General features: G+C 54.6%; 10 protein-coding genes across 10 annotated transcripts in view; 6 read left to right on the top strand and 4 right to left on the bottom strand.

The window, feature by feature from the left end:
- Positions 1–398, top strand: part of CCM_04067 (serine/threonine protein kinase, putative) — a gene marked incomplete at both ends in the record, with an annotated part of 2,138 nt that extends 1,740 nt beyond the window's left edge. Inside the window, one exon of the mRNA XM_006669215.1 lies at positions 17–398. Within this exon, the coding sequence (XP_006669278.1) occupies positions 17–398 (382 nt within the window). The remainder of the gene's footprint in view (positions 1–16) is intronic.
- A 626-nt stretch (positions 399–1,024) lies between these two features.
- On the bottom strand, positions 1,025–2,625 carry CCM_04066 (xaa-pro dipeptidase app; the record flags this gene model as incomplete). Its single annotated transcript, XM_006669214.1, has 2 exons — positions 1,025–2,295; positions 2,394–2,625. The coding sequence occupies 2 exons, from the start codon at positions 2,623–2,625 to the stop codon at positions 1,025–1,027; spliced, it is 1,503 nt and encodes a 500-aa protein (XP_006669277.1).
- Positions 2,626–3,599: 974 nt separating this feature from the next.
- On the top strand, positions 3,600–5,616 carry CCM_04065 (G1/S regulator NimO, putative; the record flags this gene model as incomplete). The annotated part of the gene is made up of 2 exons (XM_006669213.1): positions 3,600–4,082; positions 4,144–5,616. The coding sequence occupies 2 exons, from the start codon at positions 3,600–3,602 to the stop codon at positions 5,614–5,616; spliced, it is 1,956 nt and encodes a 651-aa protein (XP_006669276.1).
- A 501-nt stretch (positions 5,617–6,117) lies between these two features.
- On the top strand, positions 6,118–7,271 carry CCM_04064 (autophagy protein Apg12, putative; the record flags this gene model as incomplete). Its single annotated transcript, XM_006669212.1, has 3 exons — positions 6,118–6,247; positions 6,706–7,181; positions 7,224–7,271. 3 exons carry the CDS (start codon positions 6,118–6,120, stop codon positions 7,269–7,271), a joined length of 654 nt encoding a protein of 217 aa, XP_006669275.1.
- Positions 7,272–7,508: 237 nt separating this feature from the next.
- CCM_04063 (3-methyl-2-oxobutanoate hydroxymethyltransferase PanB) lies at positions 7,509–8,668 on the bottom strand (the record flags this gene model as incomplete). Its single annotated transcript, XM_006669211.1, has 2 exons — positions 7,509–8,120; positions 8,192–8,668. The coding sequence occupies 2 exons, from the start codon at positions 8,666–8,668 to the stop codon at positions 7,509–7,511; spliced, it is 1,089 nt and encodes a 362-aa protein (XP_006669274.1).
- Positions 8,669–10,172: 1,504 nt separating this feature from the next.
- CCM_04062 (Ubiquitin-conjugating enzyme) lies at positions 10,173–11,242 on the top strand (the record flags this gene model as incomplete). The annotated part of the gene is made up of 7 exons (XM_006669210.1): positions 10,173–10,205; positions 10,268–10,275; positions 10,401–10,508; positions 10,566–10,603; positions 10,676–10,790; positions 10,853–11,034; positions 11,103–11,242. 7 exons carry the CDS (start codon positions 10,173–10,175, stop codon positions 11,240–11,242), a joined length of 624 nt encoding a protein of 207 aa, XP_006669273.1.
- Positions 11,243–11,721: 479 nt separating this feature from the next.
- On the bottom strand, positions 11,722–13,885 carry CCM_04061 (transcription factor Rap1, putative; the record flags this gene model as incomplete). Its single annotated transcript, XM_006669209.1, has 3 exons — positions 11,722–13,326; positions 13,384–13,701; positions 13,763–13,885. 3 exons carry the CDS (start codon positions 13,883–13,885, stop codon positions 11,722–11,724), a joined length of 2,046 nt encoding a protein of 681 aa, XP_006669272.1.
- A 600-nt stretch (positions 13,886–14,485) lies between these two features.
- CCM_04060 (DHHC zinc finger domain protein) lies at positions 14,486–15,835 on the top strand (the record flags this gene model as incomplete). Its single annotated transcript, XM_006669208.1, has 3 exons — positions 14,486–14,542; positions 14,621–14,791; positions 14,846–15,835. 3 exons carry the CDS (start codon positions 14,486–14,488, stop codon positions 15,833–15,835), a joined length of 1,218 nt encoding a protein of 405 aa, XP_006669271.1.
- Positions 15,836–16,154: 319 nt separating this feature from the next.
- CCM_04059 (Activator of Hsp90 ATPase) lies at positions 16,155–17,290 on the bottom strand (the record flags this gene model as incomplete). The annotated part of the gene is made up of 4 exons (XM_006669207.1): positions 16,155–16,173; positions 16,227–16,882; positions 16,937–17,019; positions 17,068–17,290. 4 exons carry the CDS (start codon positions 17,288–17,290, stop codon positions 16,155–16,157), a joined length of 981 nt encoding a protein of 326 aa, XP_006669270.1.
- A 1,975-nt stretch (positions 17,291–19,265) lies between these two features.
- CCM_04058 (uncharacterized protein) lies at positions 19,266–23,631 on the top strand (the record flags this gene model as incomplete). Its single annotated transcript, XM_006669206.1, has 4 exons — positions 19,266–19,445; positions 19,614–19,669; positions 19,747–20,246; positions 20,312–23,631. 4 exons carry the CDS (start codon positions 19,266–19,268, stop codon positions 23,629–23,631), a joined length of 4,056 nt encoding a protein of 1,351 aa, XP_006669269.1.
- Between the last annotated feature and the right edge of the window lie 374 nt (positions 23,632–24,005).

Raw genomic sequence — 24,005 nt, 5'->3', positions numbered from 1 at the left:
CCTCGTCAGAGATCAGACGGTATAACAATTTGCAGCACGAGGGCTATGAACTGGATGCTGTCTTTAAAGACCACTCTGCGTCTGGGCTCAATCGCTATCATTATGGATCTAGCATCGCGGAAGAGTTCGGAGGGAACGATTCGGAAGATTGGGCGAGCGACTTTTGTCAAGAATCCTTGCAGAGCCAGACCGAAGTGCAAGGATCCTCGCAGAGCCAAATTGAAGTTGCTGGCTCACAGGCAAGGACGAGAACCAGCATCCCGCGCGGCGAGAGCGAAGGATGGCGCTTACAAGGAGGCAATGCAATCGACGCTGATGATGACGAGGAAAAGAAAGAGGCGGCATTGCTACGTGAAGCCATCGGCGGCTCTTACCGATTGCGTGAGATGAACAGTTGATTGAGGAGGAAAGAAGCTGGCTGGTCAGCGGGTCAAGGGTGCAAACTAATTATGGTTCCCTTTTCCTAAAGATGAAAGGAACAATAAAGATAGGAAGGATAGGAAGGATAGGAAGGATTAGCGAAACCTTAACCACTTTTATTATTCACATTGAAATAGCATTTTTAAGGGGTTTATCAAGTATTTTGAGTAATAAGATTGACAGATAAAAAATACTCTGGATTATAGCTTTAAGGTTTAGAAACTCACCTAGGTATATTCGTAGTGTTTAGTAGAAGAGCACCCGCATAGGTACATAGGTATGCTTACACGCGGCTATACCCAGCACCTTCTAAAGTGGCTGGCATGTCACGCCCGAGGTAGGCACCTGAATAGCCCTATAGCGTGAATTGCTAGATAAGAATTCACTAAGATATCACATGGGAATCTTAACTGTTCAAAACCAGAGATACCTAGACTGCCATGGATCGGTATCTCGCTCTCACCCCACATAACTATCTGGCCCGGCGGTGGCCTATTCCGGATCTTCAAGCGAGGGAAAGATACAGATACCTCTGAATAATTTATGTATAGTGTTACATATAATTTGGTATTCTACTGGAATATATGCTTGTAGATGCTGGCCCTTACGCACGGAGAGCCTCAATATCGGCAATCTCCTTGACAGCCTCGGTCGTGAGAATATATGGCTCAGTCTCGTCAACACAAATGCTGTCCTCAATCCGCACACCCATACCACGGAAGTGAGCGGGCCAGCGCTCGTCGTCGGGCACATACACACCAGGCTCGATGGTGACGCAGTGTCCGCGACGGAGCGTCTCTCGTCGCGAAAAGCCTGGGCAATCGTGCACATCCAGACCAATGTAGTGTCCGACGTGATGAGGAAACAACTGGTCAATGTTGGAGTTTGATACGTCAAAGCCTATCGAGCGGAGAGAGTCGACCAGCCCGCGCACTGTTTGGCCGTGAATGTCCTCGAGCGACAGACGCGCGTTCTGTCGGCAAAGGTCGACGCTCTTACGTTGTACAGTAAGTACGGCTTCGTACAGGTCGCGCTGTGCGGCGGTGAATCTGCCCGTCACCGGCCATGTTCGAGAAATGTCGGTAATGTACGTGCCGTACTGCCCACCGGCGTCTACGAGGATGAATTCGCCCTCGCGCAACACGTTGTTGTTGACTGTGTAGTGAATGCAATTGGCACGCTCACCCCCCGCGATTACGGGAATGTATGCAGGGCCTTCGCAACCGTTTACAGTAAATTGATAGTCCAGGAAGGCGTGCAAATCTTTTTCTCGAGTCCAGGGTCGTCGCATTGCATCAGTGATGGCACGCCCAGAGATCTGTCCCGCTCGGCGCATGTTAGCTACCTCCGCCTGGCTCTTAATAACGCGCAACCTGTTCATAATTGGGTACAATGGCGTTCGGGAAGGCCATGAGGTCTTTCCCGAGAACATGTCCGAGATAAAGCTCTTGCTAGTCTTTTCTGTGGGTGGCGCGTCGGCATAGATGGATTTGGCACCGTTGAGAATATCTGGCAGTAATGAGCCCATACCGTCTATTGAGTAGGCTTCGTCGGCATTGAAGACATCCTCGGCAGCTTGCACACCATTGCGGTAGCCGGACCATTGTTCATCTCTGGGGTTTTTGGGCTGGACGAAGAGCCGAAATGCGTAGTCGCCGGTCCTGGAACCAGTCTTTTCTATGACCGCCACCGCATCAGGCTCCTCCCACCCTGTCAGCCAGAAGAAGTTTGACTCCTGCCTATAAGGGTGAAAGACGGCGCCGGATTTGTATTGCAAGGAGGCAGCGTGAAGAACTGCGACCGCCCCCTGTGGAAGTAGATCGACGAGGGCAGCGCGTCGGTCGGCGTACTCTTGGGCACTGATTCCTGGGGTCACTGGTAGAAATGACGGAAAAATAGATTAGCATTTGTTTGCGATTCGGCAGCAGCGTGCTTGAGGATGCGAGCGAATTAAAAATAAAGGAGTGACCAACATTCGCCAGGGTTCAAAATGTGAGGGTGAGTCTCGTGGACTGGTTGTCCGAATTGCAGATGCGCGGCAGAGATGGAAGCATAATGTCTCTTGGGGGGGTCCGAGAATGATGCGCGAGCAAAGGTGATATTACCACGGTATATGGTGGACCTATTGACTCTCGGAAGGGAAATGTTGCTAAGGGTTGACGGACGCGACAAGAGGCGCCGGAATGATGGTTGATGGAGCTTCATTTTAGGAGAGGAATTGAGATGGAGAGATCCGGGCCATGGCCAATGATGAGAGAGCGACAAGAAAAAAATGTAGCGCTGGGCAGAAACGGTACAAGGAAAAGAGGCAACGAGGCCTTGCGCGGATATGCAGTCTGCGAGACCGAGGACAGCGACGTTAGTGATGATGTCAAAATCAAGTTTGCGGCTCAGGTCGGCGGGTGTTGTGCTTGGGCCGAATTAGTGCAGGGCTGGGTGCAGATAGTTAGGCAGGTGCGCTATGCACGTGCTATGCGGTGGGTGCTAGTGAGTTAGTTATGCTTGTCCGCCACTGGGGTTCGGTGAGCACTGGTGGTTGGTGTTGATAGCTGGTGCCAACCGCTGATTACCAGGTACCTACTACCTTACATACCTACCTAAGGTACCTACCTACCTACCTACCTACCTACCCTACCTACCTAACTTACCTTACCTGACCTACGCTGGCCGCTGACCGTACTGGCATTATGCTATAGTGCAAATATGCACAACTTGTGCACTACTTATATCGCCACAACGAGGCGTTCGTCCCCCATCCCGTTGCTGGTCCGGCGGCCTGGCCCGTGCGTGTTTTTGGCGGGTTTCCCTAACCGGGCATAGCGCTGTTATGCCTAGCGCGAAGTCTCCATCAACACCTTCTCTCGTCTCCAACACACGCTTTCTTTTTCACCAGACGACCGCCTGCCTGCTGTTGCCCGCCACACATCAACACCACTCCTCGCAGCTCGAGCCTGCCTTGTGGTTCTTTATCTTGCTTCATCTTTGCATCTAACCAGACATCACGGCCAATGTCTTGTTAGCATCCTTACCGCGTCAGCCTGTGTCTCGTGTCTGCCGTCGTGTCGCCCACACATCGCGTGCATAGTCACAGCCCTCGAGCCCCTCCCACACACCAACCCATCACCCACCACAACAAGCCTCTGGTCTCGCAACCCGGAGCATGCTCAGTGTGGCAGTTTATGGCAACCGTATCTCTATCTCCATCGCCGGCTCCCATTGCGGCCATGTCCTCGCGGCGAGTCCCTCTCTCCAACAACCCAAATGTCGTCAATTCGCCGCTTCGTGGAGCTTCTGCTCTAGCTGCCTATGCCAAGCAGAAACGCTCGTATGCTACCATTCAACGTGAGGAGCCTTATGGACAAGCTCCTCCCGTCAAGAAGCAAGCTCTTGACAATGGTGCCGCACGCGTTATTCGCTCTCCCTCCAAGCTGCCACGCGCCCAGACCGTACCCCGTGCCACCACTGCTGCCACCGCACGTCCAGTCATCCGTGATCGACAAGCCAGGCCTGTTCCCACAACCAAGGCACACGATGTCGAGAACGAAAAGGAAGTATGGAAGAGACACCACCGGTCCAAGTTCCCCAAAATGGTATTTTACTTTGAAAGCATCCCGGATGATATTCGAGCCAAGCTCATCAAGAGAGTCACATATCTCGGTGCTGTATGTCTTTGCCCTCTCTCCAATCTGTCCCATCCCCTCTTGTACTGATAACTACCTGAAGCGCCAAGAGCCCTTCTTCTCCATCGATGTGACACACGTGGTTACGACACGCTCGATCCCTGCCGAAAAATCTGGGACGGAAGAAGCCGACGCTGTACATCATGACCAAGGTGGCCGTGCTGAGGAGCAGCCTCAAACCATCAATCCTTCTCTATTGCTGGATAGACCCAGCGATGCCCGCAGAAAGCTTCTCTTCGAATTCCGCCAAGCACCTATGCCTTCACTACAGCAAGATGAACTCATCAAGCGCAGTCGAGCTGTCCGCAATAACGACGTCCTACACAAAGCTAGGGACATGGGGAAGAAAATCTGGTCACTGGAAAAGTTCCAGACGATGCTCTCCGTCCTGCTGGAATCAGAAACACAGCAAGCTGCGTATGGATCACGCGTTGCCACTGTCCGAAGTCAGTATGGACTCAACAAGGGCGCCCATGAACCCAATCTGTTGCAGCTGCTTCACAACGAACGCATCAATGGCCCCTCGGACCGTGATCCCACTGCTGTGAACAGAGAACTCACATATTTCAAAGGCCCTTACTTGTACGTTTGGGACATGGACGAAAAGCAGAAGCCAATGATGGTTCGCGAATATGGCAAGGTTATTAACAAGGCCGATGGTGACTGGCCCCAGTTTCGCAGTGTCGGTAACGGTCGCTGTCCCTTCGTTGAAGAGCTTGACCTACCTGATCGAGACGCCCGCAAGAACCGTGAGCTTGAAAGGGCGCGTGTTGTTAAACGGGAAGAGCAAGTCACTATACTGAAGCCCCCAGAGAACCCCCTACCCAAGCCGGTAACGGGGAAACGATCTCTTGCTGAGATGGAAGCTGGTCATAATAGACAACGTGGCGCTGCCAAAACAGGAAATTTCAACCCTGTCAAGGCTGTTCTTGGTAAGTACGGTGAGATGCGTCCGCAAAATGCTTTCATTAGCCGTGCCGATGCCGGACGTCAATTCGCTGGCGAACCCGTTGCCTCGGGCATGCAACCTTCCAACATCACATCCGCCATTCGGTCGAATATGATTTCTTCAACCTCTGGCATCAACGGAGCCAAGGCTGGTACCAGCAAGGCAGTTCATGGTCTGCAAAGAAAGGTTCTTCAAAAAGCTGCTCCGGCATCCTACGATTTAAGCTCCCGGCACGTGGGTGAAATTACCATGGACGTCGCATCTAGCAGATCAACGACCATGAGCCGACAAAACTCAAAGCTCACGGCGACTGCAGAGGACGACAGCCAAAGAACTGCCGAGACCCGGGAGAGGAAACCAGCCTCGCAGCTCAAGAGCAAGAAGGACCTCAAGCCTGGCTACTGTGAGAACTGCCAGGACAAGTTCCGAGACTTTGATGAACACATTCTGTCGCGCAAGCATCGCAAATTTGCCGAAAACGGCGACAACTGGACTGATCTAGATGCTTTGTTGTCGCAGCTGGAGCGTCCGGCCCGATTTGCATCCATGGATTCCGAAGAGTATTAAACAATCATGAGTCCACGCCAAGGCTGCAGCAGCAGTGTCGTTGACACACCCTCCCTACTGAACAACTATACACCCAAACCAACGCTACGATCAAAATATTTTGCCTTTGAACCTTGAGTCGATGAATTGCTGTGCGGCGAGGAAATGAGACCCACAGCCAGGTTCGAATACTGCGCATCTCAATCAAACTCCCGCGACGACACAGACCCGAAAGGGGATAGATACCACGTTGTTTATTGACTTTGCATTGGGCAATGGAAGAGAATCGTTTAGCGGTCATTTTTCTGATTGAGCACTATTGGTGTTCTCGTTCTCATTTTTCACTTCTCTCTTCCTCTTGAGATTCCATCATTTCGATACTTATTTTGCTACTACGCACTGCATTCGGACCGAAGAGCGCAGGCGGCATGGCTGATTTTGGCATTTTTCACATTTGATTCTTTTTACTTCTTGGACTGCGATATCGCAGTGGCGTTTTTGTCATTGGCACTCTATTACAGCATGGGTTGGAGCAGACGATGGGATGAGCTCTTTGGACTTGTTTTCATGGCGAGGGGCGGAAAGCAGCTGGCAAACCAGAGGCCGCTGTCGAGTGGACTGTCTGAGGAGAAGCCATGGCCCCTGACAGACTGTACGGTACATATACAGACTAATTCATTGTATATGTAACTAGCATGATATAAATGCACAAACAGTCAATAACTTGTTCGCTGATATCAAGTGAGGTTCTGTAACCGAGTGGTAGGACACCGAGCTAACTGGTGACGAAATACACCGCGGATCCGTGATATATATGATAGACATGAATTATACAGCGCTTTCTTAACTATTCTTACCGTATTTCTTATTATGTTCATGTCGTCAAATGTCATTCTAGTTGGTATTTCGTTTACGCGCATTTTCCTCTAAACGATATTCCGTAACTAATTAATGATGCCTAACGACTCTGGTCACCCGAGGGCCCACCTTCACAACCTCGTTGACACGGCTTCCACTTTCCACTTGAACAAATAACTGTCTACACCCCACGTCCAAAACCCACAGTCTTGATTCAATATTCATCTCTATCGCTACAAGCAACATCTTAAGCAAGTGCCCGCTTGCGCCCCCCCCTCTCCCCGGCCATGAGCAGCAAGGCCCCCACAGCGCCTGAGCAAGCAGCCGCCCTCCGAGTCGGCACCTCGTCACCCAGCATCTCGCCCAGCGGCGGCACGTCGTCTCTCGAGGATGGCGACTCCCCCGAGGACGAGGAGGCGGACATTCCGCTGACCATGGCGGCGTCGGTGGTGCTCGCCGACCTCCCCCAGTCCGCCGCCGCCGCGCTGGCGGCCAGCGGCGCCGCCGCACCGCCCACGGAGCGCAAGGTGGTGGTGCGGTTCAAGGCGGTCGGGTCGGCGCCGCCGCTGGCACAGGACGTGTGCAAGATCTCGGCGGCGCGGCGCTTCGAGGAGGTGGTGCGGTACCTCCGGCGGAAGCTGCGGTGCCGGGACACGGACAGCGTCTTCCTGTACGTGAATAGCGCGTTTGCGCCGAGTTTGGACGAGGTGGTGGGCAACTTGCATCAGGTACGTTGTTTGGGCACTGGCTAGCTTTCTTATCATCCCTAGTTCGTGTTGGGCTCGTATCGTGTGCTGACTGGCGTGCTATGGGGGTAGTGCTTCAAAAGTGGTCAGGATCAACTGGTTGTTGCGTATTCAATGACGCCCGCGTTTGGCTGAGGCGGAAGAGTCTATGAGACTATGGAAATTTTATATAATGTGGCTGCGGAAAAGGCAAAATGTTGGCAAATGCATGTACCATCTACGAAATGAACCGCTCGCTTCACCAGAATATACGGGAGGAAAATATATGAACCGAAAACGGACAGGGCTAGCCCATCATTCTCGCCAAGCTCAGAGCTTCTCGGCAGCTTTGGCAAAGGCCTCAATCTCGGCCTGGGGTGCCGGGTACGTGTGTTCGGGCGCCGGGTAGCGACGGCTCTTCACCTCGTCTCTATACTGCTCAATCGCGCGCATCGACTCGGCCCAGACGCTGCCGTACTGCTTGACGAACTTGGGGAGGAAGCGGCCGGGCGGGAAGTAGCCCGTCATGTCGGTCTGGACGAGGACCTGGCCGGAACAGCCGGCGCCGGCGCCGATGCCAATGGTGGGGACGCTGAGCTTCTTGGTGATGATGGCGGCGACGTCTTCCGGGACGGCCTCGAGGACCATGGCGAAGCAGCCGGCGTCCTGGAGGGCGAGGGCGTCGTCGAGAATGGCGAGGGCGGCGTCGGCCGTCTTGCCTTGGACGCGGAAGCCGCCGAGGGCGTTTTGGCGCTGCGGGGTGAGGCCGACGTGGCCGAGGACGGGGATGCCGGCGGCGGTGATGCGGCGCACTGTGGGCGCCATTTCGCGGCCGCCCTCGAGCTTGACGCCCTGGACGCGGCCCTCCTTGATGAAGCGGATGGCGGTGGCGAGGGCCTGCTCGGGGGCGATTTCATAGCTGCCCATGGGCATGTCACCGATCTGGGTGTGTTAGTAATAAAGAAGATAAACAGAAAAAAGTATGTGAGAGAATGGTGCCTGGGTATACATACAGTAAAGGCGGCTTTGGTGGCGCGGGCGACGGAGCGGCAGTGGAGGAGCATCTCTTCGACCAAGACCTCGCTCGTGTCGTCCATGCCCATGGCGACCATGGCTAAGCTGTCGCCGACGAGGACCATGTCCATGCCGGCATGGTCGGCGACCATGGCGCTGGGAAAGTCGTGCGCGGTGAGCACGGTAATGGGATCGCCCTTTTTGTGCTGGGCCCTCAGGGTGTTGATGGTGACCTTTTTGCGGGGGTTGGCGGCGGCGGCGCCCATGGGCGAGTGCGACGAGCAGCGCACCTGGCCATGGCGGGAAGACGGCGTCACGCGAGGTCGTGATGAGGGGTTTGTACAACAAGAAGAAGAGGAGGAAGGGGCATAGTGGTGAAGAAGGGAGAGTGTGTTGGTGGTGGTGTTGGTGCAGCGGGCGGCACGTGCCAGGGACAGGACGCCAGATCTGGCCAGGGCAGAGGTGGTGGCAGGCATGACGTCTGGGGGTGCCTTGCTGGTGGGATGAAATGTGCAGCGGTCGGCAATTGGAAAAAAAAACGGTTAATTGAGCTATGAGTGCTGGCAGGACAGTGCAGGGGCTTGACTCTTTGGATTAAAAAAGTGACAAATGCAAAATCGCTTTCAGATAAATAATGTCTGTGAGATTGGGAATGAAGAGAGAAAAAAAGAGAACAATGGTCTGGGGCGGGAAAAAAAAATTGTTTTTAACCGGTTCGTGGTCATGATGGTTTTTACATTGTAGAAATGAGCATCTCTGGGGTTGTCCGCGCGTGGGGTGCCTGTCCCTCGGCTTGCGCCACACAGCGTTGGGTGAACGGATCCGGGGAACAACAGGGGACGGGCCAAGGCAACGTGAGCCTGCCTACACCGGCTGCAAACACCTGTACCTGCTAATCTGTAATTTGTAGAAACTACGGATAGGTAGGAGGTACTAAGGTTGTTAGCCTGTGTATAGCCACACCACTTGTCCGGACAGCCCGGTCACCACTTTTGTTGGGTTACCGAGGCACGGCATTGCTTGCAGCTGTGGCGCAAAGAAACGAAGGCCAGTGTGGCTGAGGTCTGGCGTGCCAGTGCATTCGGGCTTTATTAGGTAGTTAACAGGTATGGTTCGTACGACCAGTTCTGTACTGCAAGCCTTCTTCTGTTTCAGAGCTATCATTGCTGATCATGACAACAAAAACGTCCCTGATTTAACAACCAACTCAGAACTGGTAGGACTAAAACATAGCATTCGAGAGGAGAGCCCAAAAAGCGCGCCAGGCAATTTACTGGATTACAATAGCAGGTCCGTAAATGGTGGCATTTGCCAGGGCAGTTAGAATGAAAGCTAGAAAGTGAACAAAGAATGCAAGGGTTCTGAAAATGAAATAAAATGTTCCCGCACTCGCAATATTATTCCATGCATGTACAGAGTATATGATGCATCGGTCGCTGGTTTTTTCGCCTCAATCGAGTCATCTAGTCCCATCTTAGCTCAGCACACCACGCGCCCGCTGGAGCACTAAAAAGCCTCCCCTAAAAACCCTAAAAACCACCAGTGACAGGCCGCAGGACACCCCCGCTCGCCTGCTGCAGTTGCAATAGCGCCTCTGTAACCCACCCACCACCACGCAGGCCCAATCTTCAACATCCTCGTGACTGCCGTCTTGGACATGAGCAGCTGCCCCTCATCACTCTTCCACCGACCCTACTCGTCTCCTCCTCCGCATCGCTCAACGAAGACAATATCCTTTTCGGTTACCCAACGTTATTGTCGCCTCTTCTTTTCGCAGTCTTTTCCCCATCGCTTGACCGATACGCCCAGTCTCCCGCCGACGCCTTGAACCCCCGGCAACCGGCCACGAAGCAATTTCCAGTGACGTCGCGAGACCCCCCGCTGCCCGCGCCACCCCACGACTCTCACCCGCCAGATTCTCGACGACAAAACACCACCAACCGTCTTCTCCGCTCTCGGACGAACCGAATCACTGCCGAAATGAGTAGCCCCAGGAGACGGATCGAGACTGATGTACGTCTTTTGCCGTTGAGTCAATATCTCAGTCTGCTTGCTAACCACCGCTGCCCATCCAGGTCATGAAGTATGGACACCTTGCCCAGCGACTTTGTCCAAGGCTCCTCTGTTGATGCTAACTGGCTACAGGATGTACGAAACCTAGACAATCACCAACAATTACCTTGTCGGTGGTGATGCTGACCTGGACAGGCTCATGAGCGACTACGAGGTCACTCTGGTCAACGACAACAGTAAGGACCCCCCTCGCCCATACCCCGCGGCACCCCGCACCGTCGAGATACTAACCAGCCTCGCAGTGTACGTGTACTCATCAGCTTCACACATAACGCGCGGTTCACTCTAACACAACACTAGGCAAGAGTTCTTCGTCCGATTCAAGGGACCCGCGGAGAGTACGGACGAGAACCCAATCTGCCCATCTGGCGCCGTGATGAGCCCGCCCGCTAACCACAGTATACCAACAGCACCTTTTGAAGGCGGTCTTTGGAAGGTCCATGTCGAGCTTCCGGATGCCTACCCGTACAAGTCTCCAAGTATCGGCTTCGTAAATCGCATCTTCCATCCCAATATTGACGAGCTGTATGTGTCTTGATTACCGACCCCCATCTTGTTTCACACATTGACCTGACTGACGCGCCCAGCTCTGGCTCCGTCTGTCTCGATGTCATCAATCAGACATGGTCGCCCATGTTTGACATGATTAATATTTTCGAAGTATTCCTGCCTCAGCTTCTGCGATACCCCAACCCGACCGATCCGCTCAACGGCGAGGCCGCCGCTCTCCTAATCCGTGAGCCTAAGAGTTACGACGCCAAAGTCAAAGGTCCGCATACATACACAAAGACAGCCCCCGCCGGGCCTGCAATGTGCTAACTATGGTGAGGAAAACAGAGTACGTGCAAAAGTACGCCAATAAGGATGCTGCCGACGAGGCTGGCATTGAGAGCGAGGATGATGATGACATGTCGTCAGTGGCCAGCTTTGGCGAGGACGACGATGAAGAGCCCGCCGGCCAGATGGACGATGTATAGAAATCAAAACGACGATAAAGTGCCGCCGGACAATGCTGAGAACAAGGACGACCAGTAAATGTTGACCATCATTCGCCCGCCCGGCGCTGGCGTTTAAAATCTTTCATGTGCTATTTGGGAGTCTTGGGAACTTATTTATTTTGCGGTATCATGGACGGAGTTGCATAAGGGAGCCGAACACATGTTTGGCGATGCACTGGCTGTTTTTACTCTTTTTTATATTATGCTACACAACCCCCCATCATAAGAAAAAAACTCAATTTGAAACTGAGACAGTATGTGTGTGTGTGTGATATTTCAAACGTTTGTGCTCGCTCCAGGTATCGTTATCTATATATGCCAATCATCCAAGTCTGGTCAAAGCAGAAGCAAGACAAGAAACGCCATGCAGTAAAAACGCCATTTTCCATTCATCAGCATCAAAATAGACTATCATCTGTGCAAAGAAAGAAAAGAGAGAACGCGAAAGAAGAACCTCTTCAGACTGACTGCTCACGCGCCGCAGCGGCCAGGTTGTCACTCGCCCGCAGATACTTGACGCGCAATGCCATGCGCTCCCGACCGTGCTTGTTCAGCAGCCGATCCCTTGTCCGACGCGCCTTGCGCACCGCCTTCATCGCCGCTTTGCTGCGCACCACCTCACCATCCTCCTGATCCAGATCCGGGCCCGCGCCCACCACGAGCCGCAGGCCGGCATCGTCGACGTCCGTCCAGATGCCCTCGTGGTGCGCCGGCACGCCACGGCCGTCGCGCAGGCTCTGCATGACCTCGGCGGCGAGGCCCGGTGTCATGGTCGTCCGCCGCAGGCCCTCGACGACCGTCTCGTGCGCGTACCCGAGCGACTCGTAGTGTTGGATGAGGTCGCTGAGCTCGCGCTCCTTGCTGAGTCGGCGCGGAGCTGCGGTGGTGGTGGTGGCCCGCTGCGCGGGGCGGCGGCGCGATGGAGGAGGCTGTTCGCGGGGCATCGCGAGGGGGAACGGGGCGTCGTCGTCAATGGGCGGCGGCGGTGAAGGAGGCGGCGGCGAAGGCGGCGGCGGTAGCGCGCTGGGCTTGAAAGCTCCGGGGAGGACGCGCTTCTTGGTGGTGCGGGAGGAGGACGCGGTGCTGCTTCTGCCCGGCTGGCGGTTCTGCGCGGCGCTGTTGAGGTGCAGCGGGATGGCCCGGATGAGGGGGCTGCTGTGGAGGTGCTCCGACTGCAGCTGCTGCGACGACGTGATATCTGGAGAGGGCTCGCGCCTCGCGGAGCGTACAGGCGTCGTTGTGGCCGCCGCGTGAGGCCGGATCGTGCTCGGCGTGGGCTGCTGGCGGCGGTTGACCTCGGGCGTCGAGGGGACCTCGCGGGGTATTTGTAGCCGGCGCCGCTTGGCCGGCGTCTGGATCTCGAGCTCGCCGTCGGCATCAAGGGGTCGTTTGGCCGGCAAGAAGCACGGGAGCGGCGACGAGGGCTGCGGCGGGGAATCCTCGCCGTCTTCGAAAAGAGCTTCTTGCAGGTCGAGGAACTCTGCGAGGTTCAGCTCGTAGCACTGCTGCAGGGCGGGGACCGCGGCGTCCGCGTCGGTCCCTGCATAGCCGAGCTCCTGGGCGATGCGAAACCAGTCGATATCGTCGGCGGGCAGTTTTTGCTGGCTTATGGCTCGAGCCAGCTTCCAGAGCTCCACGCACTGGCCCGCAACCTCCTGCGTGGGGTTGATGTTGATGTGCTTGACCTCGGCGAATGTTTGCAGATCATCATAAAAATTTTCCCGCTCTATGGCTTGGGTCCCGGCCGCATCCTCTCGTTCCGCAGCTTGTGGCAGCGGTGACGGTGCTAAAGATGGAGTCGCGGCTGGTGGTGGCTGGATGGCTTCACCCTCTGCTCTCTGTCGAGCTGCTTCCTGCTGGACCCTTTCCCCCTTGCGCTGTAGCATGAGCTCTGTCGGATCCGGAAAGTGGTCGTCTTCCTCCACCTCCTGATTGGGCTGCGGTGTTGCTCTGTCTGCTGCTTGCGCGGCTAGTTGGTGGAGAGATTCGGGAGGCAGCAGCATGAGCTTCTTGACGAATCGATCTCTCCACGACGACCAAGGATGACTCGGGTGCTGGTTTTTCTAGTTCAGCATTGACTAGTGTTCGACGGAGCAAGACCGCGCCAGAGCGTGACTTACTTTGGCTCCAAACTGCTTGTACATCTCATTGCCCATTCGAGAATCCTTACTCGCCAGTACCCAGCTCGCGAGCGCCGCGTCTTCCGCGGCGGTAAATGGGGTTCGTATCGTTTTGTTTGGTTTCGAAGAGGCAGCGCCCCTCGTTACTGCTGGTGCAAGGCCAATCCTGTAATGATCAGGGAGTTGCGCGACCCCGTTTTCGACCGATTCGGTGATGAACTTCCAGGAGATGGAACCAGCGGGAGCGTCCTTCCGAGCATGGTCTGCGATGAGGTAATCGGCATTCTTCTCCAGTGGTACTATGATGCCACTGTTTCTCTGAATTCATCCATACATAATTAGTCTTCGCGCCGATTCAAGGATGCCTGGCATCTCGCACCTGTATATGGTCAAGGATGGCACTGCGTGTTGGCACTCGCTGCGCGACCCAGAACTTCAGGCCGTCAAATATTTGACCTCCATTCTCTACCGGAACACCGTCATATGTGATGCCACCCGCCATTTCTTTCTGGTATTCTTGGTTGGATGTGCTCCGTAGTGTCCTCCACTGGCAGCAGACGCGTAAACGAGGCTAGCGGGCGCGTTACGTTCTAATTAAATCGTTGGTTATCAAAAGATGTGGTGGACAGTTGGAAAAAATTGCTGAGGCGTTATTCGAATGAGGCGTCTTGGTAGACTGTTATAAAAGCCCTCCGAGCAGCCCTCAATTTTCAGCCGCCTAACGTCAGTAAAAGTGTTCTTGGGATGCGTTTTGGCTTCTGGTGCATCGCCGCGTGATGGCAGTTTATCGCGTGATCACGTGGCGACGCTGTTTTGAGCCGAGTGTGACCTTGTCTCGAGGCCTTGCTCAGGGTCAAAGACCAGCCTGAACGGAGCAGCGACCAGAGCAGAAAAGGCGGCCGTTCTTCTATGTGCTTTATTTTTGGTTGTCAACATCACTTGCTTCCATCATGAACGCAGTGAGAGGACCCTGGCGTTTTCCTTCTTAGAACCGCACGCTTGACTAGCCACGTTTCCGTCGTCACCGTTACGCCATTCACAAGAGAGCAAACAGGCGGCTGCTTGCTCTCAGTGCAAGTGACACCTGGCCGACAAGACAGTCATGGGTCCCTTCGCCAAAGTTGTCATTTTTATCTTGATCATCTCCTTTGGTGTTTTTGTAACTTTTTTTGGTCGGATCCCAGTTCTCCGGTAAGGCGTCCTGTTTTTTTTTTTTTAAACCGATTTGCTGACGTAGTCTCTGGGCTTGAACAGACATACGCCGATAGGCGCGCTGCACCGGACAATATGGATTCATATCCCCAAATTCGTTACGGCCGTAGACCAACGTCTCACCGGCGGTAGAATCACTGGGGGTCTGTCGCGCGGCGTGAACCGCATGCTGTACGACAGACATCCCACTGTAGTTGTACGCTTGCCCGACTGCTGGCTTTCTCCAACCCAGCTAACACGCACGATCCAGATCTTCTTCTTTGCTCTACTCTTCGGGGGCGAATACATGTTCCTCCCCGCGGCCTGGCCACATATGAGCTGGCTGGCCAAGCTGATTGCGCTCATCGCCATCGCTCTGCCGTACACCTTTCTGTACCTCGCCTGCGGCGGCGATCCTGGCTTCATCACGGCTGAGACGCACGCCTACCACATGTCGCTATACCCCTACGACCACGCGCTCTTCCACCCGGGCCGCTACTGCGAGACGTGCAAGCTCCTCAAGCCGGCGCGCTCGAAGCACTGCAGTATCTGCAAGCGCTGCGTCGCCAAGGCGGACCACCACTGCGTCTTCATCAACCTCTGCGTAGGCCACGGCAACCACCGCTGGTTCCTGTCGCTGCTCCTGTCCACCGCCGCGCTCACCTCGTACGGCGGCCTGCTCGGCCTGTCCATCCTCTCGGGCGTCATCAAGAACCGCTTTCCAGGCTGGTCCGTGTGGCCGCCGGCCGGCTACGGCCTGAACAGTTATCTCGTGGCCTGGAGCTGGGCCATGGAGCGCGACATTAGCCTTGGCGCCACGACGCTCTTCGCCACGCTCACGTCGCCGCTAGTGTGGGCGCTGCTCTTTTACACGCTGTATCACGTCTACTGCGGCACTACGACGAACGAGTCACTCAAGTGGTCCGAACTGGGTGAAGACATGGCCGACGGGTATGCATTCACTCGTCCGATACGGCGCGGCCGAGAGCGGGATTTTGGAATTGAGCCCTCCTGTTCCCGCTGGCCTGTCGAGCCCGAGATGGTAGTCATTGCCACGGCGGACGGCCAACCTCCTGTAATCCACCAAGGTATGCCGCCCATTGCTGGGGAGGGGGACTGGGAGAGGGTATGGAAGCTCAAAAATGTAGAAAACATGTATGACCTGGGGTTCAGGGATAATTTGGCAGACATATTTTTTCGGGATTACGCATTTGGCCGAGCCCGCGATGAGTTACCTTTCAAGAGTCATCATCAATGCTAGTTGGAAAGGATTGTATCATGCATTGGATAAACTGGATAGAGAAATTACACAAGTTTTTATACGAAGAGCACTGTACGTTTCATGAGGTGTGAAAAAGGCCATGGACTGGCACTTCCGTTCATCAATGTCGCTTCGTCTTTCGTATCTACGCGCCGCTAGGTCCTAAAGTAGACCGTTGAAAGATGCTACCCAAATGACATGTTCCCTCCGCCGCCGCGGTGAAAGCCTTTCCGAACTCCGTTGCTTTTACCCCCTTCTAGAGCGTTTCGACTTTTGGTCTAGTTTCGTGTTTGTATCGTTATATGGGAACTATGGGTTTTTATAGAATGGTACCGAAGCTGTAGTATGTTAGCAGGAGATATTTGCAGCAACGGGCGACATAGTGACGTACCCAAACGTAGCCTTGATACTCTTGACGTAGTATTCAAGCCAATTTCGCTTCGTGACTTCTTCCTGGCCAACAGGAACACCATCCCAGGTGACCCGCATGACAGTAACGTGGTCAACGTCATTTTGGTCGAACTCCATCTTCAGCGTGGAGAAGTGGGTGGCAGGCCACTGAGCCAGTCTCCATTTCTGGACAACCTTCTTGTTCTGCTCAAGCTCAACATATTCACCAGAAACGTTCCCGCCAAAAAGCTCGAATTTGCCGCCCTCCTTAGCGCCCTCAAAAACCTTGGGTGGGGAACGGGTGAAGGCTGCAATACGTTGAGGATCAATAAACGTCTGGTATAGCTCCTCCGCAGTCGTACGGAACTCTTCGTTGTCAGTGACGGTTGTAGTATTCACGACACCGCCAGTGCTAGTCTTGGTGGCAGCAGCGGGAGCCTGCTTCGTCTCACTGTTGGGCGGATTGTACGTTTTTGGTGTGGAGAAGCCGCTGGATGGGTTGGAACCAGCGGTATGCTGAATGTCTCTACCGTGTTCGCTGATCAGAGCGGGGGCAAGCTTCTGAAATTCTTTACGGAGCTCAGCAACAAGCTTTGTACGCACTAGGTCCCTGACAGGCTGCTTCTCTTTCGATTCGGCAAAGACGTCGATGTCGAACTACGAACAACTTAGCACGTGGCACCTTTCTACGGCGGTCAGATATCTACTTACAACATACTCATCTTCCTCCGTATCGTGGGCAACCTCTGGGACTGTGATGGTCCCGGAAACGTCATCGGCATCAGGGGCAGAGCCTTAGTCAAGTTAGCACATCAATCACAGTGCAGCCACTATATACTAACCAGAGTATTCAAGAACAAGCTTCACGTCGAAGATGGTGATGACCTTGCCCTTGCGCTGGCTAACGTCAACGTCACCGTTCATGGACTGGATCTTGCTGATCTTGGCCTTGACATCGCCTTGCTCTACCTGGAGCTTCACTAGGTTCTCCTCAAACCATTCCTTGGCCCAAGCAGAAACATCCTTGTTCACCCAATGCCAATTGTTAGGGTTGTGCAGGACCATTGTGATTTATCGTGGATGGCGGTCGGGCGGGGAGAATCTGACGATGGACCAGTTAGTCAACAATGAGCTTCGACTATAGCATTGAGTCCAGGACAAACAAAATCAATTGAACAAGCGCATATCAGAAAGGGTCTAAGACCCAGCAAATTTGGTCATCAAGGAAGGGAGTACAAGTCACTCTATGACTGGTGCCAGCTTGGGTTTCATCAGGATGCAGAGTGTGGGACGGAGAGATTGTGTGGAAAATGTAGGGTTTGGTGACTTACAGCTTTGAGAGTAGCAGTATTGATAACTGACTGTTGGGCGATGATACGGCGTTGAGGTGAAGGAGCAACAGCAAGCAAGCTGAGCACGAGGAGGAAGAAGAGTAAAAGTTGGAAGAATCCTCTAGAATTTTAACAGCTTGTGCCCCCACAGCAGGCAAAAGTGGGGCGCTGCCATGTTCCGCCCGCTATCCGTAACTATTAGTTAGCAAGAAGCTAATAGCTACATACCACTCAAGCAACGATGAAGATTGCAGAGACGAAGACGTGGCTGGACCAGAGCAAAATTTCACCAATTATTGAAAAGAAGAATTACCATTAATGCATCTCCATCAAACTCTTGGATGGTAACATAGCTGGTCAGTAATTGCTGTCAAAGACGATTCAACGGCGAACAAGCACCGGAACGGTTTGCGTACCACATCAATTGACAGCACCGAAAATCTTGAAAGCGGAAAAAGAACAACAAGACTGGATGGAAATAATCGAGGAGGAGAGACGTCTTTTCAGCGCATTCGTGACTCTACCCCACAACCTTCCATGTCGCAATACCTCAACACGCGATGCCTTGGTAAAGACGACGAGCACGATCATCTCAAGTCATTTATTTGCCGGGTGAAATACACAGTCTGGCGGGATCTTCGCCACCAACTACGAGACATGCTTATAACGTGCTGTCAAATTTGGAATCAGCGTGGGCAGCGGCAGTTGTACAAGACCACAGGACGCCGCTCCACACTGCTGATGCGGCCTGGCGACAGAATGATCAGGTCGTTGCATGCAAGTTAAAAATAGCAGCAAGACACCAGACCACTGCAGTCGATATTCCCTGGTGCCACAGAAGAAGCCATGGCAACACCACACTGATGCAGGGAGCCTCATCCACTGGCGGAGGGACCTTGGCAACACCATTGACAGGCACCGAGCCAAGAGCTTATCCTGGGAACCCCGCTCTCAAAGCCCGCCCGAAGGACGCTTGATCCAAGAAAGTCATGTTGAAAAGAACTGGTTGTGCAGACAAACCATTCAAATGCTGTGGTTAAGCGCCGAGCCATCACGCTACGAATGGATAGTCCGCAGTAGTGGCCAATCACGACGCAGCATGGGAAGGTTGATGGTCTTATCAAGTCGCCATGGGCTAGAAAGGCAGGGGTCTCATTCACAAGCTGAACGTGGTGTTGGGATATGCCTGTGGGTGGTGGCATGAAGATTTGGGATTTGTTGGGAGGGGACTGCTTCGAGAATCGAGATCAACGGCCTCGAAACCGGTGAAGCAGGTATTGAAGGGATGTCGAGGCGGACGCGATAACCTTCCTTGCAGCGTTGTATTACAAGGGGATCTCGCTTTGTCAAACCCGTATTGCCAGTCGAGATGCAGCGCCGGCTCTGGCCGTCCCGTCCAGTCGGCAGTCGCGCAGCGGCGATGGAGTGCGTCGCTGCTGTACCTATTGCCTCGATATGAAGGGGTTGTTAATTTCAAGCTTTGCACGCTATGGCCATTTCATGCTCGTCTGTTGAGACGAGATGGCAGGTTTGACAAGATGGATAACTACATAGCTAGTTACTAATCCGGTTGTGTTCCGGTAATAAATGCAGTCCCTCTGCGTATTGATAAACTGACCTGTGTAGCAGTCCCCAGCCTCTTCATGCGCCCGTTCTCGGTACATGATCAAACTTGAGACTTTGGAGCTGCCACAACATTCGACGTTGCAATGCTGCACACCACCTTCTTGATTCTCCTGTTGTACGAACAACTCGTTAGCTCCTATTCGAGCTGCGCAAGTGTGCTGCCAGTCACCCTCCTCTTCGGACAAGTTCATACGCTTAAAAAGACAGGGGAGGCAGGCTGCAGCACCACCCACACCCCCGGTATTGCGCAAAATCCTCTGCGGGTATCCGACAACTCCCCGCGCAGTCTTTCATGTTTCTCGTTTTTTTTTTCCTTCGTATATACGACGCCTTTTAGATACCAGCATAGCTTGACCACTTCGCTGAATCGCGCGCTGCTTCAACCCCTCGTCCGCCGAGCTGTACGAAGAACGCCAGTCAGCAAGACATAGTCCCTTGTCCTGTCACGCCAAGCAGCCGACGCATCTCGCTGGAGCACCCAGATCGCGTAAATGGATTCGAGACAGAAATAGCGACACACAGCTCACCCCCGTCACCAGCGTGAGCCACCTGAGCTAGCCACAGACGTGTCTTTGTCCTTGTGAGTGGCTACAACCTGCCGCACACGGCATCCACTCCTGGCAGCGTTTGCCCGCCGCATCGTCCCGCCTGGGCCAAGGTGCCGGTTTTCCCTCTTGACTCGACCGTAACACAATTGGCGAATAGATTTCTATCTTTGGAACCAACCCGGTCCCCGGTGACCGAAACCTCAGCCCATTTTCTGACCTGCGGGCGGCTGCGGCTCGCGCGCCGACCGGGTCCCCCGTCCCCGTCCACAATGGCCTCTCCCCGCGACCCAGCCCGCCTGCGTCAGGGCCTCAACCCGCTGACCACCTCTGCCCTCGGCTCTCTCGCCGGACACCAGCACGGCACGCCTATATCTGCCATCTCCATGGCCTCGACGCATCTTCTCTCGGCACACACTCCCGTGAGTGCTCTCCAGCCGTATAATCCCCAGGAATGGGTTCCGCCCGGCGCGACGCCAATGCCAGAGAGACAGGTTCAATACGCCGGCGAGGCACAGGGTGAGCTCCCGACAGATGCCCCTTCTACTGCTCGAGAACAAACTAATCGCCTCCCATAACCTCAGCGCCGCCGCCGCCGCCTCCTCCTCCTTATAGCCCGCCACGGAGTCGACAACAGCGGCCTGTTAGTACGGCCTTTGAGCATGTACTTGGCCCAATGTCCACGCCGTCGCCGAGAATGACCTCGAACTTGGCTCTGCACCATGCTTCGCCTGAACCTATAGCCAATCCCTCATTCCCGCCTCCGCCCGGCACAGTAGGTCGTGGCGGTTCTCGCGAACGCCGATTCGGCCTGCCTTCCCTCGGGCGACGAAAAGAGCCAGAACAGCAACAGGCCAGTCCGCCAGATGCACATGCTGCTGCTCACGCGCGACGAAGCATGGGTCCCGCCTCTTTCTACGCCCCTGAACCCCAACGCCCGATTGCCGGCCCGTCGACAGAAGTAGTGCCTCCAGCAGCACGAAGAGCCGCATCCACTGGTGCTATTGACACTCCAACTTCCAGCCGATCGCGCTCGACATCGCAGACGAGGTGGGCGCCCGGCATGCCGCTACCGCCTCCGCCTCCAGGGCCACCGCCGTCGGGATCTCGGTCACAAAGTGTTCAAAGCGTGGACCGGAGTGTGGTGCCGATCATCTCACCGCCAACGCGACGAAGACCACCCAGCGGCGTCACCACTCTAGGTCCAGTTCCGCCCACACCTGCCAACTGGGTTGATGCTGATGCTCAACAAGCGCCTGCTCAGTCTGAACCGCAGAGATCTCCTAGATTGGCTATAGACACCGACGTCGCGAGACGCTCTACTCAAGTGGCAGAACCCTTGGGCTCAGCATCCAGCACGGGCAGTCTTAGCCGAGCTGGAGCTGTCCGCCATGACAAGACCATTCTACAGCGTCGATCAGAGAGCAGACACGCCTCGCACGGCTCTATAGACGCAGTTGCTCATTCACATGGTGTATCAGATATTGTGGTTCCAAATTCTGCAAACGGGCTCAGCCGCCGTCTGACCATCACGAAATCCACTCCACGCAGTGCAGGTCGTCTAGAGCTTCCTCTTTCGGCCGATTCGATAACCCTGAACGATTCAAGAAATTCCACCCCGCGGGGGCCTGGCTCAGCGCAACTTCCCGGGTTCGAAACAGCTACACCTCCGTTTTCCCCTTATCAGAAGAAACCTAGCCCTTCGTCCGGCCTCGCGCTGGCGCCAAAAGCGCTACCAACTCCGCCGCTACATAGGAGATCTGGCTCGGGTTCTCGGCCAAGAGAATCGTCTCGACCACCGCCTTCTGCCGGCACCTCTGCCTCGAAGCCAGCAGTAGCATTGCAGACCGCAGATCAGTTCGCCGCCAACACGATTGAGCGTTTCCGAACATTTGCAGCCCAAGAAATAGCCGCTGCCTCTGATGCTGATCGAGTGCGCTTATTTGCCGACTTTATCGTGAACGAATCGAGATTGAGACGAGAACGATATGCGAGTGCTATTGGCGAAATGGGGTCGGAAATTTTTGACCTGACCAGAGACCTCTTCCGCCCCATGACGAATTCTCGGCGCGCCTCTACAACTTCGCAGGACTGGACGCCCAGTTCAGCTGGTCCGAGCCGTTCACAGCTCGAGTCGAGTGGGATGAGTTCAACAAGTGATGGCGTGTCGACTTCGGCTCCCACATCGGCAGGCATTTCTCATTCACCGACGGCAAGTGCAGCTGGTAACCAAAATTACGGTGGTACCAATTACATGCCGTCTCTCTCGCCTATTCTGAGCATGAGCGTCAGCGATAACCACGAAAACAGCTCTCGGGGGAGACCGCCAAGTCGCTGGTGGGAGTCGGATTCGAATGGAGACCCAGCGCGGGGATGGGAGAGATCGAAACGAGAATCAAAGTATATGGGAGTTTCCAAGGACAAATGGGTTGAAGAAGGCACAGAATTGACAGGAGCAGGTGAGGGACCATCTATTCAATACCCACCCGAAAAGACGGGATGGCATGATGCAGATGAGTCCAACTGGACACCAAACCCAGAACGGTTTTCCACCATTTCGACCGAGTCCACAGCCTCTCCAGCGACAAAGACCGAAGGCCTGGATGTGTCTCGTCTAGTTACCATGCCACCACCATATCCACGACATCACCCCGCCGTGAACAATAACCACCCCGAGCTCACAGAAACAAGAACAGCTGTCCGGGGTCTTAGTGAGCTTGGTGAGATGGACGCCACAAAAGAAAAATTCACGCTGGCGAGCTCAAAGCGACGTCAAGAATATGCCGAAGCTACAGCCGATCGCCGGAAGGCTTTGCGGGAGAACCTACAAAAGGAACTTGCAGCTGGCAATATCGGATACGCAGATGCCGCTGCCATTGAGTCGGATTCCGAAGCCCAGGAGAGAGACAAGGCCAAGGAACTGGAGAAGAAGGAATACGAGCACTTCCAAAATGAAGTCATTGTACCGCTGAACGAGCTACTCAGTTTGCGAATAGCCACGGCAACAGAGCTGTTTGACAAATTGGCCAGCCAATTGTTTGGCAGCGGTCAAAACGACGCCGATATGCCTCAAGAGGAAGGAGACGATAGGCCGGAGCTGCTCGAGAAGCTCACGCTTCTCAAGTGGATTTTCGAGACGCGGGAGTTTCTGCACAGAACCATATTCGACCTCTTGACGGACCGCAATGCCAGATATCGCGACGTCGTTTTGACACCCTATCGACTGTCTGGTAACACGGAGAAGCTCAAATCTGCCGAGGAGTTCTTCGCTGCCGATGCCTCGAATCGCGAGAATGCCTACGCCAACGAAGTTGTCAATCGCGCCCGCGACTTTCGCTCCGTCGTGGACTCTGCCGTCCAGCACGGCGTGGCCCTGCAGCTGTCTGCGTTCTGGGACATTGCGCCCCCTCTGCACGGCCTGATCGAGAGCATCCCAGCCACGCTCGCGGCGTTTGAGATTCAGATCCCCGCCAGCGAATTCGACGAGAACCCCGCGTACCACGACCACCCGCTGCAGTACCTCTTTAGCCTGCTAGTACACGCCGAGAAGAGCACGTACCAGTTCATCGAGTCGCACACCAACCTGCTCTGCCTGCTGCACGAGGTCAAGGAGGCCGTCGTCAACGGCAAGGGTCGCGTGCTCGAGACGCAGCTGCAGGAGCCCACCGGCGAGCCCATCCCGGCCGAGATGCGGCTGGCGCGCGCGCACAAGATGCGCCAGGACGAGGGCCGCCGGCTCACGCACGACTTGCAGGAAAAGGTGCGCGAGGTGCAGGAACAGTGGGATAACGCGCTGGGCGCCGAGTTGAAGAATGTCAAGTCGCGCACGAGGGAATGGCTCCTGGAGACGGGCGGCTGGGACGAGACGTTGGAGGAGGGCGAGTTTGTCGCGCGGGAGGAATGAGCCCCATCCGTGTGGCTTTATATATATCCCTTTTCTTTTCTTTGCACGTATCCGTGCGTTATTCATACATGTTGATACCCAAGGACCGTGAGGATTCTTCTTTTTTTTTTGCCCAAGATTGCTAGTTTACGGCCGGACTTGTATACAGATTCACATCCCTGTAGCGACGATATTTTGAAATTTAGCAACATTCGAAAATGAAAACACATGTATGCCACGATACACCGATGACTCTAGCCTGCGCCTGGAGAACGGTTATGATGCAATGTTGACTACCAGGCTGCGAGAGAAGAGGCACGTGTTGCTCAATCAACTCCTGTGCGGCCTGCCCAACAGTTCCGCGCTCGTCCAAAATAAGCGATGTAAACGGGGTA

This window comes from Cordyceps militaris (genome assembly GCF_000225605.1).
Source record: "Cordyceps militaris CM01 unplaced genomic scaffold CCM_S00003, whole genome shotgun sequence".
Classification (NCBI taxonomy): Eukaryota; Fungi; Ascomycota; class Sordariomycetes; order Hypocreales; family Cordycipitaceae; genus Cordyceps; species Cordyceps militaris.
This window is presented reverse-complemented; position numbering and strand designations above follow the sequence as displayed.